This window comes from Camellia sinensis, chromosome 4 (assembly GCF_055761805.1).
Source record: "Camellia sinensis isolate YWXY chromosome 4, ASM5576180v1, whole genome shotgun sequence".
Taxonomy (NCBI): Eukaryota; Viridiplantae; Streptophyta; class Magnoliopsida; order Ericales; family Theaceae; genus Camellia; species Camellia sinensis.
The window spans coordinates 173,004,671-173,024,137 of record NC_138964.1 but is presented as its reverse complement, the minus strand read 5'-3'; the positions used below and the strand labels follow the sequence as shown (position 1 = coordinate 173,024,137).

The following is a 19,467-nucleotide window of genomic DNA, read 5'->3' as shown; positions in this document are numbered from 1 at the left end:
AAAGCGCGATTTGAAATAGCGATTTCTTAATTAAAAGTGCGTTTTGCAATAGCGCTTTCACTATTCATCATATTTTAGACTCCAAACAGTGAAAGCGTGATTTATAATAGCGCTTTAGCTTAGTTTGGAAAATCCGTCTAAACTAAGGGTTGGTTTGGGATGTCCTAAAAAAGTGCGCTTTTTATCTTTTTACGAAAAGATGTGCAGAAAAGTAGAGAGGTGATGTGCTGGAAAAAAGATAAAAAGATAAAAGGATGAATTATATAGTAGATGCCAAACCAACCCTAAACCTAGTTTAGAAAATAAGATGCAAAAGAGACTTAGGCCAAGTTTGGGAAGACTAAAAAAGTGCACTTTTTGTCTTTTTGGACTAAAAAATTAAGGTTGAAAATATGGATGTTTGGGTTAACTTTTTGACTTTTTATTGAAAAATGTGTAATAAAAAATTGTAAAAATTGATTTGTAGGGAAAAATTTGAATTGGGAGTTGTGCAGCCGCAATTGTTGACTTTTGGTGAATAGTGTTAACTTTTTAACTTTTTGAGTAACTTTTTAATTTTTTGACTTTTTTTAAAGTCCCCAAACTTAGCCTTAATATGGGAAAAGTCCCGAAATTATTCCCGCTCGAATTCAAATAAAATTTTGGGGCAAATCAGAGACCCGGAACAGCACAAGACAGGACAGGAGAGAGAGACAGAGAGAAAACTGTAGAAACATCTGCAATGGCGATCCAGGCCGAAAATGAAGCAGAGAAGAGAATGATGCAGAAGATCGCTAGGGTTTTAGACGAAACTCGAGCATCGCACGCCACACACATCCGGAAGCTCAAGGACCTCTCCACCCTTCGCTCATCGTCTCCACTCTTATTCTTCTCCGCATTCTCCAAAGCCCTAACCCCTCTCTTCATTTTCCAGCGCCGCAACGCCTCCTCCGAACGAATTGTTAGGTTTGTCGCCATCTTCGCAAGCAATCGAGACTCGAACAATGCGCCCCTCTCCGATTCCTTCTTGGATTCGCTCCTGCGGTTCCTCCTCGTTGCCACCTCCGCCGCCAACAGAACCGTCAGGTTCCGCGCCTGTCAGATTATCTCTGAGGTACTAATTTTATGTACTTCATGTTTTCGTTATGGTCAGATCTGAAGGAAATTATTGAAATCACAGTCAAGTTCGAATCTTAGGTCTTTGCTTTTATTTATTTTGATTTGTAGAAAGTGAAAGAATTCATTTTGAACATGGCTGGTTGTGAAGTTTCAAAATGTTGAATTTTTTAAATCCTGGAATTATTTAAATTTAAAGTTTCTAAGAGCATCTGCATTCCTTACTCCCTTTTTTTTATCCATCAAATTTGAGTGAAATTTGGTTAAAAGCTTACTCCAATCCTTACTCTTTATTATTTTTTTAATCAAATCTTTTGAAAAATTCTGAACATACCGTCACAACCTGTTTTAACCACTTTTTATGTCAAAATCACTTCCAATCCTTATTCTTTATAAGATTTCATCAAATTTGAGTGAAAATATCACTGTTGGAAATTTGATGAAGATTTGCTTTGTCCTTGATTTGATGAAAATTGTGCATCTCCCTTGTTTTGATATGAGTTTGATTGAATGATTGGAGTTCATTTTTAGCTCTGTATTCATCAAACTAAGATTTCATGAAAGAATTGGTGAAGGATTTGAAGTATGCCTTAATGGATCAAAACTCAGGTCCGTCATTTTATGTTGTGTGTTGTAGCAGTTTTCTGGTTGCACTAGCAAAGTGGTCTTCATGTACACCTGCAATGTAGTGGTTTTATCAATCAGACTTGATACTAAGTCAAATTTTATGCAGCGAAAGGGGAAAGAAAAATGCTAGTTGAATTAATAATGTTGATTAAGATATTTTATCTTAATCTTAGATTCCTCATTTGTTGTGATATGGGTAGATGAAATATTGAGGCAAGTAGCCTATTTGGCTAGATGAGTTAAGTTTTTTTTTTTTTGGAACCAAAAGGGTTCCAAACACGTGACTTAAAATTTTCCTTTTTTTGTTTTCCTGATTTTTTAAAACAAACGTGTATGGCTTTTGTTGTAATACCAATTTTTTATAAGAGAAGTGCGTGCAATGTACACTGTATTTCTCTTTTAGTTCCTCTAGTTGTCAAAATGCATCTAAAAAAGATGGCAAAATAATATTTTTATTTGAATCAAATAACACCAACATTTTCTCAATCAAAAACCTTCACATATTTTGTTGAATTCTTCACTTGTAGATCATAATGAGATTGCCAGACGATGCAGAAGTAAGCAATGAAATCTGGGATGAGGTGATTGAATGCATGAAGTTGCGGATAGGTGATAAGGTCCCTGTTATTCGTACATTTGCAGTTAGAGCTCTTTCTCGCTTTGTAAATGATTCCGAGAATGGTGACATCCTGGACTTATTCCTTGAGTCACTGCCTCTAGAGCAGAATGCGGTGAGCTTTCTAATTTGGTGGTGGCTACACCTTCAGCTGCTTTCTTTTATGTGATAAAATTTGATGTACTTCTTTTGTATTGTATAAGCTTGGGAGAATGATGCTTGTTTAATTGTTCTAAACTGATAATTTGACTAATTTTATGGATAATACGAACTTGTCAAACATACTTACCAAGGTTTCTACAATTTCATTTTCATACATAAAGAAGAGTTTAATGTTCTGATTCCCAAGACGAATGTAAATAGTACAATACAAAATGACATGGAAAATTCAAAGTTGACTCCGTATATTTGTTTTATTACTAAATATACTTTACTATTCTGAATATAAGTGGAGCACTATTGTTTGAATACCTGGTTATGGTATGCATGTAGGAGGTTCGTAAGACAATTGCACTATCTTTGCCTCCTTCAATTGCAACTTCAACGGCAATCATCAATTGTACATTGGATGTGAATGAGTCTGTACGCAAAGCAGCTTATTGTGTTTTGGCTAGTAAATTTCCTCTTCAGAGCCTTAGGTATGTTCATGTCTTATTCTTGCACTTCTTCTTACCTTCCCTCTTTTCTTTTAGTCCCTTGTAGTGACATTTTTTTTTATGATGCATTTAATCTTTGACTGTGCAGCCTGGTGGAGTTTCACAGTGATATTGATCCAAATGATTGCCAAATCCATTTTATTGATCCATGTTTGGTATTTGAAAATTGATTAAAAAAGTTGTTCAAGTGCGCAAGTAGTTATGTAATTAAGCAGTGAAATTATCTATCCGAGAGAGGAAAACCTAGTGCTACACAGTAGCTAATATTTTATTATTATTTCTTTGCAAGGGTAAACCTAAGAAATTATAGCATCATATCATGTATTAAGAAAAGAAATGGACAGGATACTATGAAGCACATGTACTCCAAAAATAGTGCCGTACGAGTACCGGGTACTTACCAGGTGCGGGTATGTGCACCGGGTATGGCGGTACGCGTATCGGGTATGGCAAAAGAGGGTCCGATACGTTTGGTTCATTCGGGTACGGCGCGGGTACGTTTCGGGTATGCTAGGGCCATATTTATTTATTTATTTTTTTGTGCCCTTGCAGATTAGTAATTTTGATGTTTCTCTGCTGTCCTGTCCTGTCTGTATAAATTGTATAAGCATATCAGCAAATGATTTTGACGTTTTTAAAAAGCAATTTGAACAAAAAAAAATAATAAGGCCTATAAAGGGTAGTTCTGTGTATGACTATGCATTATGTTTTTGCTTCAGATCCTCCTAGAATTTCTTTATAAAATCTTTAATCATAACAAACATAAAGTTTATGCACAAAACATTAAAAATTGATACTGTATTAGTTAATTAGTAGTGGTTGGGAATGATGCAATTTTATGTATTATGCAAACTGCAATTGACAACCTGCCCCAATTGAGAAATTTTTTTCCTTTAATGTTGGTAATTAACTTTAAATCTTTCTTTGGTCTCCCGTTATTTCTTTGGTCTCACCCTATAAAAATAGCAAATTGATGAGCAAAAAGAAAGATTTTAAAAATAAATTATGATCACAAATTCACAGTGCATAACATGTCAAAGTGAGAGATTTCACAAATATTATTTTTTACGCGTAATGGTTTTAAATTATAGGAAAATGAGTAGTTCTTTTTTTAGTTTTAATATTTAATTTTAATTTGTAGGTTGGATCTTTTAACCATAATTATATATATATAAAAAAAATAATATCGGCGTACCGCAGCCGTACCCGTTTCGTACTTTTTTGAGTTTTGCCGAATCGGCGTACCCGCGCTCGTACCCGTACCGTACTCGTACCTGCACCCGTGCTTCCTTGACAGGATATCTTTATTTTATATCTTTGACTATGTGATTGAGCCACTATATTCTTAATTGTCACTGTCTATCACCATAAAAAAGCAGTAAGAAAAACCTCATGTCATTAACTTGCTCAGCCACCATGTTCATGCAAAATAGTTCTGCAATGAAAGGCTCACGACGCTTTTGTAAAAGAATTGCATGTGCTGGTCTTGAAGTTGCACATGTTGGTCCAAGTTATGTCTTTGGTCAAGGTGAATGTTCCTTGGACTGTTCCTTCTTGAGATTAGGATCTCCTCTCTATGACTGACTTGTTTTAGGCTGCTTCGTAAACTTCGGGACCACACTCTGAAAGTCGGCCTCAAGTTCCTCGGCTAGGCAACTACCATGTCCCTTTTGGTTGGGACTTTCTTATATTCTATCAACTAGGTGCTCAAATAGTTGTGGATGCCAGTGTTCTTTGATTGGTTGGAGAATTCCTAGAAGAAGATGGAGTGCAAAAATGAGATTAAGAACTAGTGTATGCCCTCATCACGAGTCACTCATAAACAGACAACTCATTGTGTAGTCGGCCCGAGTAATCCTCTGCAGGTGTTGGTGAGCACGTTGTCGGGGAACTGTACTTTTTGGTACTCTTGCTTGTGGGGATATGCTTAATAGTTTGTCTGTGCAACAGTTTGATCTTAGGAGAGAGATCATAACGTTAGAGGTTTTGTGGCATGTTATTCAGAGTTCTAACAGATAACTAAGAGTGCCTTGTGAAAGCATGGTTTTCTTTTTGAGGCTGGGCAGCTTTCATAACTTTCATTTTTAGCTTTAAAGTGAACACATGATTTTTTTTGGGATGAGGGAAACCAAACTTTGCAGTGAAATGGATTTGGCTTGTTTATGAATTGCATTAATCTTATTGTGATGCTTAGGATGAATAAGGTTCTGAGTTAGCTTTTATAAATTGAGATATTACCACTTATTTGATCTGATAAGAAATATATTTTTTGTTTGCATGGTTGCTTTGGTAGCATCAAGCACAGGACTGTTATTCTCCGGAGAGGACTTGCCGATCGGTCTGCAGCTGTGAGAAAGGAGTGTCTAAAATTATTGAAAGATGAGTGGCTTGTGAAGTGTTGTAACAGAGATCCCATTGACCTTCTCAAGTATCTTGATGTTGAGACTTATGAATCAGTTGGTGAGTCCGTAATGGGGGCTCTTTTAAAAGATGGGTTAGTAAAAGTACAACAGGGTCAAAGTATTATCAGCAATACAACTGAAGGTTTGTATCTAATGTATCTATTTTTTTATATGCTTACTCTCCAAGGGGACCCTGTCATTCTCTAAATACTCTTATCCAATTTTCATGCACAAGGGGGTGGAGAGACTTGAGAGTTTGGGAGCCAGCATTATGATCTGGTTCCTCAATTAATTCAGCATTATGCACTTTCAAGTTAAAAATCAGAAGGTTTGGGGGTTATGCATCAGATATATCCATTTTTTGAGCGAATAAATATATATCTTGATGGTTATATTCATCGAGTTCTTTGCTAAATCTTTTATGTTGGACACATGGAACACTGGTGTCTGCTGACATGTTAACTGCACCTCTGCCTGGTGGTATTGTATTTTAGGGTTTTCTTGTGCGTTTATTCTTTGTCTCACTTGCGTTTTAACCAATCTAGTGAAAATTGAAATTTCAAAGTGGGTGAAATTTATCATTTATTTATTTGTTTGTTCATTGATTTTTGTTTATTTAATTTTGCAGTCTTGCATTTATTGTCCAGCATATTGCAAGAGAGATTTGATATTCCCTTTTGATAACAATTCTGTCTTTTACGATGTAATGAAGTTGTTATTTATTCTAGATGTGTTCTTTGAAAAGAACTTGAAGATGCATAGTAGATATTTTAAATTGTGTTTTCTGTTTGGACTTTTCCAATAGGCAAAAGAGTTGTCTTTTTCATGATGGCAAGGATTGCAGGCTTCCAGTTATAGTATCTTAGTTGCTCTCTCATTTTGTTAGGGAACTGCACCACAAGCATCCAACTAATGGAAGCAGAAGCTGCACTTTATTGGAGGGTTGTATGTAGGCACTTTCAGACAGAAGCACAAGTAAGCAGTTATGATTTGTTTCTTTAATTGTAAGTTTCAGCTATTTAAAGACCAACATATTTACAGTGCCTTCACTGCTACAATGATCATGAGAGGGAATTTTATGAGAAAAGATGATTGATTGTAAAATATTTCCAGTCTATTATAGGTTAGAAATTTTATGTTAGGTGCCACAAAAATGCCACTATGCTTGGAACCAAGGAAAGAGTTATCAAACTACATGTTTCCAAATGGTGGAATCATTTTTTTTTCTTCATCTAGGATGGCGTGTTGAAATTTAAAATCAATCTTAAAGATCATGTCTAGATTTATATTGATACAATGTTACATATAGGAGTGACACTTAAGCTGGTTTTGTAGTATTCTAGTTTTACCTAATAAATAGTTAAAAAGGAGATGCTATTAGAGTCATGACTTGCCAGATACATAGGGTCTTGACTGGTTAGGATGTGTGGGTACATGTACCACACTCGTCACGTGGCGAGCCCCTCGGGGGCCACATCATCAATACCTTACCTACATGGCAGACCTACAAGGCACCACACATGCTCGTATGACTAATTGGGGTTGTATGCCTAGCCTAAGTGGGGGTAGACACACCACAATATTGAATCACAGTATGAAGAGCCCAACAATAGAGCCAGGCTCGCTAGGCAGCACCATGGGCCACCTCAGGGCCATGTCCTTCACACCTTATTCACTAACTGCTCAATATCAGCATAGTCAGGCCCTTGGTCCACCTGCATTCATTGGGCTGCTAAGGTTGGGTCCTTGGCTCAGCCTACACAAAGATGGGCCCTTGGCTCACCCATTAACTTGGTTGCCTAGGTTGGGAGTAGGACATAGGCACCCCCGCTTGGTATCATTGGAGGATTATGGATTTGAGCTTAAGGCCATGGGATTGTCAAGGTCTTGCTTGGCTGTCTTCCTGCCAGGACAGCTCTACCTTGACCAGGCTTGGAGATAGATCTGTCTTACTGGAAGACAACCATCTAATGTCAGCCCTACTGTTGTCTGTGGCTTAGATGGTTGTTATTGAGCTCTTTAATCAAAAGATAAAGCGGTTGAACTGTGATCTTGGAATATGTTGTCTTTGACCTAATGTGGTTATGAGCTTAAGGTTGCAGTGTTTTTCTTGAATTTGCTTGTCATTTCACATATACATCATCTTCGTTATTAAAGAGTTTCCACACATTGTCAAAACAGGCAAAAGGCTCTGATGCTGCCACAACAATGGGGACTGAGGCAGCTGTCTATGCAGCAGAAGCTTCAGATAGCAATGATCTTCTGGAGAGAGTTCTTCCTGCAACCATTTCTGAGTACATAGAATTGGTTAAAGTGCATCTTATTGCTGGTGTGTAAAATTACATGGTTGACATTTGTTGTTTTCTGTATAACTATACAATCTAATACCACCTGATTGCTTCAGGACCAAATTACCGATTTGCGTCTCGGCAACTACTATTACTTGGTGCAATGCTTGATTTCTCCGATGTTGCAAACTGGAAAGTTGCTAGTTCATTTGTGCAGGAGTTACTGCAAAGGCCTCTAGAGCATGAAGTGGATGAAAATAGCAATAAGGTTGTCATAGGAGATGGCATCAATCTTGGTGGAGACAGAGATTGGGCTGAGGCAGTGTCAGGATTGGCAAGGAAAGTGTATGCTGCTTCTGGTGAATTTGAAGAAGTTGTTTTAAGGGTTCTAGAGGAGCTTGCTCGGCCTTGCAGAGAAAGAACAGCAGAAGTCATGCAGTGGATGCACTGCCTTGCTGTGACTGGCCTCCTCTTGGAAAATACGAAGTCTTTTCGTTGGATGCAAGGAAAGGCCTTTGAACCAGCTGAGTTACTGCAGTCTTTATTGCTGCCAGCGGTACGGATGTGGTCTAAAGTTCTGCTGCAGATCTATACCTTGTTTTTCTTTTTTCTTCCTTTTCTTCTACAGGCCACGACTTGGTTACTTGTGGTTTTTGTATAAATGCTTCATTCTCAAATCATTCTTTTCTTTTGGAAGTGTTAACTATTGGTATGACATATAAAATGCAGGCAAAACATGTTCACTTGGATGTTCAGCGGGTTGCTACCAGGTGTCTTGGTCTTTTTGGGTTGTTAGAGAGAAAGCCAAGTGAGGAACTAATAAAACAGTTGAGGCTTTCTTTTGTTAAGGGACCCTCTCCAATCAGTATAATGGCTTGTAAGGCATTGTTGGATCTTGCAATGTGGCATGGTCCTCAGGAAGTAGATAAAGCCATGGGGCAGGATCTCTCATCGCGACTCAAGGATCATGATATTGTTTCTTGTACTGTTCAAATGTCTGATACAAATGGGGATTTGAATTTTGGATTGCTTGACCTATTATTTGCTGGATTAGAGAGAGATGATTGGGTCAAATCAGCAGATGCAGATGAGCATGAGTCAGTTCAAGCTGTTATTGGGGAGGGGTTTGCAAAGATTCTTCTCCTAAGTGAGAACTATCCAAGCATTCCTTCTTCTTTACATCCTTTACTATTAGCCAAGCTCATTGGTCTTTATTTTAGTGATGAAACTAAAGAACTACAAAGGTGGATGCTTTGTGCCATTATCTGATTCTGAGTTTCTTTCTATGAAAAGCCAATTAATTATATCTCTTTTACTTTATCAGGTTGAGACAGTGCCTGTCTGTGTTCTTTGAGCATTATCCATCACTTTCAAATACTCACAAGGTAAGTTATATATGTTCTTCCAAAATGTAAAGTATGCATACAGATAATCATACATACCTTTGGATTTTCTACCATGTTAAATACATTCATCTTCTTATGTTAATGCAGAGATGTGTATCTAAGGCTTTCATTTCAGTCATGCGTTCGATATGGCCTGGCATCACCGGGAATGCTGGAGGGTCTCCATTAATGGTTTCCAACATGCGCAAACATGCTGTCCAAGCATCACGTTTTATGCTGCAGATGATGCAGGCTCCTTTATATACAATAGAGACCAAAACAGTGGATGAAAATGGTATTGAAGGCTTGCCAGAAAACCTTGATGGTTCAGTTCAACCTTCCGATGACTTCGAGAATGGTGAGGAAGGTCTTGCTGTACGCATAGCTACGGAGGTAAATGTTACCACGGTGAAGTTCACTTGCTATTTTGTTAATACCTGATCAAGAGTATTCATTGTGCTATGTTGGGAGTATTCTTTACTATTTTGGTTATGCATTTGACAGTCTTGTTTACACGAGGCTAGGTTTTGGTTTGTTTTAATATTCCTGCTCACAGAAATGAGTGTTTTTTTTAACTAGTTTTTCCCAAATATAAGGTGTTAGCTAACTGGATATCTACTACATAGTATTTCATAATTGATGGAGAGAGACTATGGAAACTCATGTAATGCTAAAAATACTTGGTAGTTCGAAGGAAATTCAGGAAAATATAAGAAGAATTTCAAATTTTTTAGGCCTTTTTTTTGGATATATTCGTATGTGAGTTGAACTTACTCGGGTACCAAATAGCTTCCTGGTTTCCCTTGGACCTATACTATGTCAGACAAGGTGGTGTAGCTATTCCTTATACTTAGAAAATATGAGGAAGAAGAACTCCGAAAATATGAGGAAGAAGGAATATATTTCTGTTATATTCAAAACTTCTTATTTTACAAGACCAAATGACACTCCTTATATAGGAGATATTACAAACATCATTATAACCCATTATATGCCACTTACATATTATATATTACCACTATCTACCACTATCATATTATATACATGCCACTATCTACCACCAACACCACTATCATATTCTATACATGCCACTATCTACCACCAACACCACTATCATATTATATGCATTAACACAAATTTCCAGCACTCCCCCTCAAGCTGGTTTGAAGATATCTTCCATAGCCAGCTTGCTAGTCAGCTTATCAAATTGCTTCTTGTGTAGTCCCTTCGTTAGCACATCAGCTAATTGTTCACCTGTTGGAAGGTAGGTCATACAGATTATGCCAGTATTGATTTTCTCCTTGATGAAATGTTTATCCACTTCTATATGTTTTGTGCGATCATGTAGAACTGGATTATGAGCTATAGATATAGCTGCTTTGTTGTCACAATAGACCTTCATAGGTGACGGGTGAGAAAGCTTTAATTCTTCAAGAATTCTTTTAATCCACATTACTTCACAGATTCCATGGGCAACAGCTCTGAACTCTGCTTCTGCATTACTTCTAGCTACCACATTCTGTTTTTTACTCCGCCATGTAACTAGGTTCCCACCTACAAAGGAGCAGTATCCGGATGTTGATCTCCTGTCTGTAACACTTCCTGCCCAGTCTGCATCTGTGTATACTTCAACTTGAAGATGTCCATGTTTCTTGAACAGTAAGCCTCTCCCTGGAGTTCCTTTCAAATATCTTAAGATCTTATAAACGGCCTCAAAGTGCTCTGCCCCTGGTGAGTGCATGAACTGACTTACCATGCTGACTGCAAAGGCAATATCAGGCCGCGTATGAGACAAGTAAATCAATTTCCCGACAAGTCGCTGATATTGTTCCCTCTCTTTGACTTCTTCAGCCTTAGCAGCTTGTAACTTCAAGTTAGGCTCGATCGGAGTCTCCACCATCTTACAACCAAGCATACCTGTTTCTCCAAGGAGATCAAGAACATATTTTCTCTGATTAACGAATATACCTTCCTTGGATCTTGCAAATTCCATTCCGAGGAAATACTTGAGAGCTCCCAGATCCTTAATGTGAAATTCTTTTGCGAGTTTCTCTTTGAGGGCTGCTAACTCTGCTTCATCATTACCAGTTAAAATGATGTCATCAACATAAACAATCAAAATTGCAATTTTATTGTTTTTTGAATGTTTATAAAATATTGTGTGATCTGCTTGACTCTGCGAGAAGCCACAACTGATAACTGCCTTCCCAAAGCGTTCAAACCACGCTCTTGGTGATTGTTTGAGTCCGTATAATGACTTGTTCAATCTGCATACTCTGTCGCTTCCAAGTCTCTGCTCAAATCCCGGCGGTAGGCTCATGAACACCTCCTCTTCAAGATCACCATTGAGAAATGCATTCTTAATGTCAAGTTGATGTAGAGGCCAATCTGAATTTACTGCAAGAGATAACAGTACTCTGATGGAGTTTATTTTAGCAACAGGAGCAAACGTCTCCTGATAGTCGATCCCATAAGTTTGAGTGAAGCCTTTAGCTACCAGTCTCGCCTTGTATCTCTCAACGCTTCCATCTGCGTTATATTTTATCGTAAACACCCATTTACACCCAACTGTTTTCTTGTCTTTGGGTAGATCAACTATCTCCCAAGTACCACTTCTCCTTAAAGCATTCATCTCCTCCATGACTGCTAATTTCCAATTCGGATCATCCAATGCTTCCTGTATATTTCTTGGAACAAACAAGTGTGAAATCCTAGATGTGAAAGCTCTATGGTTTTTAGACAGTCTTTGATAGGAGAGGTAATTTGCAATAGGATGTTTAATGCAATTTCGGACACCTTCCTAATTGCTATAGGAACATCAAGGTCGGAAATAGAAGGAATAGGATTACCTAAAATTTCGATGTCAGAACTCGGGTGGACATTCGGGTCATTAGGATGGACATTCAGGTCATTATTCTTCAGATGAAATCGCTTCCTAGTATAAACTTGAAGCTCAGGATTTAGATCATTTTGTAGTACTTCTCCTCCTAAACAAGAATCTTCTTGACTAGGCACCATAGAACTTGGTTCTCCTAAGTGATCATTATCAGACAGATGTGGTTTTTGTGTAGGATAAATGACATTGGGGAGCGGGATAGAAATATCCCAAAAACGGTCTTCTACTCCACTTGTCTCCCCCTGAAGAGAAGTGTTGGGGAAATAGGATTTTGTTTCCACAAATGACACATCCATACTCACATGAAATTTCTTGGTTTGAGGATCGAAACACTTATACCCCTTTTTGTTTGAGGAATAACCCAAAAAAACACATTTTATAGCACGGGGGTCAAGTTTTGAACGAAATTGACTAGGAACATGAACATAGGCAGTACATCCAAAAACTTTGGCGGGTAAATCAGAAAACAACCTCGTGTCAGGAAAAAAAGCTTTGAGACAATCGAAAAGTGTTTTGTATGTTAACACCTTTGTAGGCATCCTGTTTATCAAATAAGAGGCTGTTAAAATTGCTTCACCCCATAAATATTTAGGAACATGCATGTAAAACATTATAGCACGTGCAACTTCAAGTAGATGTTTATTTTTTCGTTCTGCAATGCCATTTTGTTGAGGGGTATCCCGACATGTAGATTGATGAAAAATCTCATTTTTTTCCAAAAACTCACCCAACTGCTCATTGAAATATTCTGTTCCATTATCAGAATGTAAAATACCAATTTTGGTTTGAAATTGGTTTTCAATCATATTATAAAAATTTGTGAATAAATTTTTCACGTCAGATTTTTTGTTCATCAAATAAATCCAACATAAGCGGGTATGGTCATCAATAAATGTAACAAACCATCTTTTACCAGAAAGAGTAGTGATTTTAGAAGGGCCCCAAACATCACTATGAATCAAATAAAAAGGTTTGGAAGTCTGGTAAGGTTTTGGCAAATAAGTAGAGCGATGAAATTTTGCAAAAATGCAACTTTCACAATGAAAAGAAGAACAATCAATCCCTTTAAATAATTCTGGAAATAAATGTTTCAGATAAAGAAAACTAGGATGTCCTAGCCTATAGTGCCATAGCATTATTTTTTCTCGAACAGAGATTGAACTAGTACTATTAAAGCTCTGAGCTTTTTTATTACTAACAGGTACTTCATCAAAGTAGTAAAGACCTTCAAGCATCCTGGCACGCCCAATCATCATCCCCGAGTTCTGGTCTTGAAATTCACAATGGGATTCAAAAAATGTAACACGACAATTAGAATCCTTAGATAGTTTACTGACAGACAAAAGGTTACAGGCTAAGTTGGGGACGTGAAGAACAGCATTGAGATTAATTTTCTCAGTTAGTTTAATAAATCCTTTTCCTGCAATAGGTGAAAAACTACCATCGGCTATTTTGATTTTGTCATGACCAGAACAAGGGAAATAGGTACTAAATAAATGGGAAAAACTAGTCATGTGATTGGAGGCACCGGAATCTATGATCCACGGAGAGAAGTTTAGGCAAGAGAAGGCTTTAGGATTTCTACCTGTTTGTGCCAACAAAACACTAGGAGTACCGGATGAGGAGTTGGATTTTATCAGCTTTAAGAGTTGATCAATCTGCTCTTTGTTGAAGGGACCTGAATCGGCTTCATTAGTGGTAGGAAAGCCACGATTCTTCTCTTCTTGTTTGCTGCTTTTCCAGTTGACAGGTTTGCCGTGGATCTTCCAACACGTTTCGCGTGTATGGCGAGGCTTGTTGCAAAAATCACACCAGACCCGTGGCTTATCATCAAACCTGCGCTGGTAATTTGCAGCCTTGTTGGCCGCAGCATCGCTAATTAAAGCAGAAATTTCAATTGATTCACCAGTACCTTTTTTCTTAAGCATGACGCTCCTTCGGCTCTCTTCCCTTCTGACTTCGGCAAATACTTCGCCAATGGATGGGAGAGGAGGTCTGCCAATAATTCTTCCTCGCACTTCATCGAACTCAATGTTGAGGCCGGCAAGAAACTTGTAAATACGGCTGTCTTCCACAGTTTTCTTGTGGTGGTTGCAGTCGTCAACCGATTTCCATTCGTATGTGTTGAAGATGTCAAGATCCTGCCACAACCTTTTCAACGAATTGAAATATTTGGTGACAGAATCATCTCCTTGACGAATCTCTCCCAACTTCAAAGTTAATTCGAAAACTTGAGATTGATTTCCTAGGTCAGAATACATCTGACTAACATTATCCCACAATTCTTGTGCAGTAGGATAGCACATGTAATTAGAGCTTATATCCTCCTCCATAGAATTGACCAACCATGTCATAACCATGGAGTTTTCAGCGTCCCAACTGTCGAACAGCGGATCATTAACAGCAGGAGCCTTCTTGTCACCAGTGATGTAACCGATCTTTCCTTGCCCACGGATATACATCCGGACAGATTGTGACCAGCGGAGAAAATTATCACCATTTAGGCGGATGGTGGTGATTTGGACAGAGTGAGAGTTGGATGTTTTCACCGGAATGGCAGCGGCAGGGGTTGAAGTGGTTTCGGACATGACTTCCGACATGGCTATGACGGTTTTAGGGCTGCTGCGTTTTTTGTTGCTCTGATACCAACTTAGAAAATATGAGGAAGAAGAACTCCGAAAATATGAGGAAGAAGGAATATATTTCTGTTATATTCAAAACTTCTTATTTTACAAGACCAAATGACACTCCTTATATAGGAGATATTACAAATATCATTATAACCCATTATATGCCACTTACATATTATATATTACCACTATCTACCACTATCATATTATATACATGTCACTATCTACCACCAACACCACTATCATATTCTATACATGCCACTATCTACCACTAACACCACTATCATATTCTATACATGCCACTATCTACCACCAACACCACTATCATATTATATGCATTAACACAAATTTCCAGCACTTATGTTTGATAGAATGTTGCATGCGTGTTGACTTGCATATTTGCTAATTCTTATACTTTTTGTCTTTAAGGTTGCAAACTTCCATGTAAAGAAGAAAGCGGCTGAGAAATCATATATCATAGCGCTATGTAGAATACTTGTCTTACTTCATTTCCGGTTACCAGAACAAGGGGCAATAAAGTTAATGAGAAGGCTTTTGAATCGTGTGGCTGAATCTGTATCAACAGAGAAAGAGCTTGTAAAGGAGTTGAAGCGGATGGCTGATCGTCTTAAGGCAGCAGATAAACATCCAGATCAGGATTTATCACTGGATGAAGCAAATACTATTTTAGGTAATGTCATTTCCTTACTCCACAAGAAAAATGGATTTTTTTTTTCTTGACATAGATTTAGCAAGTGGCTTCAATCATTTATTAATTATATAAAGTTAGAAACAGTGGAACTTTTGTATCTCGTCAAAAATCAAATAAGAAGAGAAGATAATAGAATCAGGGAATTTTTTTTTCCTTTTTCTGTTCACGTGGAGGAAGTATAAAGAACTTAGAGTGGGTTATCCTAGATTGTTCACTGACTATTGTTCTTAAGCTGCAAGATTTCCTTTTGTTCTTTTTGCATGTTTTCAGTGCTTAGCTTAGCATGCGGCCGATCAAAGAGTTGCTGGAAAATCTGAAGTGGTTCAGGTTCAGGCTATGTCCGTTCTACTTTTTTTATCTTGTTCATAGGAAGCTAAGGTCTAACATTCATGGTTTTGAATTTGACCTTTTTTTCCATGCTTTAATTTGAGGGTTTGAACCAATCAGTAATACACTGGATAAAACACAAGCTACCCTCAACTGACTTGGTTCAAGGATTTCCTGATCATCAAATAGGAAATGTTTGAATCTATTAAACTTTCTAATATCTTCTCTCTACTGTGGTCTTTCCCTGTCCAAAAAAATAAATAAATATAAATCGCTCTCTAGAAATGGTTCTTCACTATGCTTTCTGGATTACATGGGCTTGTCTAGGTTTGATGTAGGTGAATGTATTTTGAATTATCACAGAGCAGCAAACTATCCAATGCTTTTCTTTTATTTCCTGGGTCAAAATGACATGCTTACCATCTTCTGCTTATTTATTTTATTTTCCTTGTTTCGTTCTCACTATCTAGTTTTCTATTATCTTTGCTCATTTTTTGTGTCTTCTCTGTATGAATGTTTTTTCACTCTTCATGTGTATTGTAGGGAGGTTGGAGCTAGACCTTAACCTTGACCTGGATAACTCCACGGAAGTGGCACCAACACCAGCACCACGTTCAACCAGACCACCCCGTTCTAGGAGAAGAGTGAGGCATGAAGAATCTTCCTCTGATGATGAGAATTCACATGCTTCTGTTGCTCCTACCAATCCTGGCATAATGAGCACCCGCTCACAGAGAGCAAGCAAGACTGCTGCTCTTACCAAGATGACTGCCAATAGAGCCATGAAGATCAATGATCTCGATGAAGAAGCTTCAGAGGTGACATCTGAAGAGGATTCTGGTGAATCTGATCAGTCCAGCGAGTGACTATTGACATGTTATATGTATACTCTGTCAACACTCTTCCTTTCCTCGAATATTGCTTGTTGTATGGTTGGTTGTTTTTGTTGAGGTGGTTTAGGCTGCAAATTTGTATACATGTCTTTGAATGTCCAAGTTATGTTCTTATTAGTAGGTTGTATTTGATTCTTAGGGTTGGTTTGAGATGTTCTAAAAAAGTGCACTTTTTGACTTATTGGTGGGTTTGGGTTGGGTTTGATGTGATGTGTTAGAGAGGTGATGTGATTTAAATAAGATGATGTGACTTAAATAAGATAGTGACTTTTTGGCTTATTTAGTACATGCCAAACTAACCCTTAGATTTGTGGAGGTTAAGGAAAAGAAAAATAAATCAAGTCGAAATTATCTTACTTATTTTCTTTTCTCTACAAATTCGGGATCTAAAAGCATTGTATAATATTTTGTTGGGGGGTTGTGCTGGCAGCTGGGTATGCATCTTATGTAACTGGCCGAAAGTTGTTTCTTTTTGTACATGCTAGCATTAGAAGTTTTTATCATATGTTTTGTTTTCTTTTAACTTCTGTGCATGATGTAATGAATTGTGTTTCTATTGCATAATTGAATGACAATTATGTTCAAAAATTTGAATTTCAGATTCAAATAATTAAACTGATGCACTTGGTAGCCTTCCTGTAAACACCATGTGGTCATCTTTGACCTTGCACAACCCTCTATAAACAAGTTAGACACGTGCAATTACATTTATTCTTAACATGCGCCCAATACTTCGCACGTGTGGTCAAATTCTTTCCCATGAGGTTCAAACTTGAGTTATTAGTGGCATAATTTTATATCATCAACCAACTTCAAACTTTGAATTGAAAAGTACAAACAATTTGCAAGATGCAATCAGAACGGGAGCCTCTATTTCCGGACATCAAATCCTAGGGATGAGAAAAAAATTGATAATCGATCTGATTCAGATCAAATCAAACTGTTTGGTTTTGTTTTCTTTATGTATGACTTGGTTTTGATTCTTAAAATAGATGAATCATATTTCACAATTTGATCTGTAATTTTATAGTTATGATTTTGGTTTGAAATCAAATTAGACCGTTTAGATATATACAGTATTATAATTTGTTATTTTTCATAGAAACTTAAGTATCTTAGTATTAGTATTTTATTTATATTCATAATTTGTTAACCATTTGTTTATAAGTGTGTTATTGTATAATAGTAGTAGATTTTTCTATATAATTTTGGTTGTAAAATAATGATATATTACTTGATATTTGAGCAAGTTGTGATTATATTACAATGATGACAAAAGTTTTAAAAGACGGAGTTTCAAGCCAAATTAAATCGCGCTTTTTTGGTTTGGTTAGGTTTGATTCCAAACTTTTCGTGATTCGATTTGATTTTTAAATTTTATTGAATTATAAGTAATAAATTGATCTTGATTTATTTTAAAATCGAACCAAATCGAATCATACTCACCCCTGCCAAATTCACTCAGTCCATACACTTAGGCCAAGTTTGAGAAGACTAAATAAGTACATTTTTTGTATTTTGTGTATAAAAAATAGAGAGGAGATGTTGATTGATGTGACCCAAAAAAGATAAAAAGATGAAATAAGTGCACTTTTTTAGGTTAGTCAAACTTGACCTTAATAAATGTTTTTGATATTACATTTTTGTTCTCAAACAAAATTACCAAAATATTCTTATCTTTGTCATCCAGAACCTTAATTCTCAAACCCTAAGGGCATGTTTGATTGGAAGGATTAAAGCATAGGATTGAGATTATTAATCCGTGGGCCCAATCATCCTATGTTTGTTTTGACATTTTGGTTTAGGATTATTAATCCAATGGATAATTAATCCAACAAATTTGTAAGATTATTAGTAATGGGGTAGGGGTGAGATAACTAATACCACACTAATTTAATAGGATTATTAATACCTCACTATTAGTGTTGTGAATCAAACATAACCTAATTTCCTATCCCAAACCCAACTGTCATCCGTTGCCGCCGTAGCTGTCAGCCTCATCTCCAACCACACCAACCGTTCTCCTTATCTTTATCGAGCCTCTTGTACTCCTGCAACTCCTTCCTGTCACAATGTTCACCGCTCGCAACCCTTTATTGTTGCGATCTCCACCATTACAATCACACTACCTACTCTTCGGATGAGAGAGAGAGAGAGAGATAGAGAGATCTCGAAAGGAGGGAGTTGCAGTGTTCGCGTCGGTAGGAGAAGAGAGGGCTGGAGAGAGTTTGGAGATGGCGACTGGCATTGGGAATGGACGGAGCTGGAGGAGGCGTAAGACGAGGAGAGGAAGAGGTGATGCCAACATTGATACTTGTGGTGACAGTGGGAGGTAGCAACTGTGGTAGCTTGTGAGTTAGGGTTAGGGGTGGTTGGGAAAGACCGGTGCTAGCAATTGGCGGTTGATGACTATGGTGGTTTGGGAGTTGGGGTTTAGAATGGAAGATAAGGGCATTTTGGGGATAAGAAGATGTCCACTGAGCGAAAAATTAAACTTTTGAAGTTAAATTGGGAGCTTCTATTTACACACACTCATTCCCTTCTTTACACATCTTTTTCAATAAATAATGGGTTCGGAAGTAGATTTTCGAAAATAAGCAATTGGTTCGGAAGTAGCTTTCCGAAAATAAACAATTGGTTCGGAAGTAGACTTCCGAATTTTTATTATTTTTTCGACAATCAACTTCCGAATGGATTTATTTGATGTCTATAATAATAATTTTACCTGAAAAAAATTTATAATAAAAATAATTTTTATGAAGTGTGTGCAAAGAGGGGAAGGTGGATGTGTAAATAGAAGCTCCCAATTAAATTAGTGTGTGTACTAGAGTAAGAACTTGCACATAGAGGAATATGTATATGGAAATAGATGCTCCCAGTCAAAACATGGTAACTGGGTTAGAAAATTCCCAACTTAGAAGTAGAAAGAATATTGAGGCT

The 19,467-nt window shown here is 37.3% G+C and overlaps 1 protein-coding gene across 2 annotated transcripts; it reads left to right on the top strand.

Moving 5' to 3' along the window:
- The first annotated feature begins 622 nt into the window (after nt 1–622).
- EMB2656 (ARM repeat superfamily protein) lies at nt 623–16,887 on the top strand. 2 transcript variants are annotated; one of them, XM_082866949.1, is made up of 13 exons: nt 623–1,093; nt 2,250–2,453; nt 2,831–2,976; nt 5,288–5,538; nt 6,283–6,371; nt 7,578–7,725; nt 7,801–8,240; nt 8,414–8,928; nt 9,009–9,069; nt 9,178–9,462; nt 15,025–15,286; nt 15,578–15,634; nt 16,178–16,708. In XM_082866949.1, the coding sequence occupies exons 1-12, from the start codon at nt 722–724 to the stop codon at nt 15,622–15,624; spliced, it is 2,820 nt and encodes a 939-aa protein (XP_082723075.1). In that variant the 5' UTR covers nt 623–721; the 3' UTR covers nt 15,625–15,634; nt 16,178–16,708. The 2 variants fall into 2 exon arrangements, with proteins under 2 accessions (XP_082723075.1, XP_082723074.1); XM_082866948.1 differs by lacking the exon at nt 15,578–15,634 and having other exon boundaries at nt 625–1,093; nt 16,178–16,887.
- Nucleotides 16,888–19,467: the final 2,580 nt, after the last annotated feature.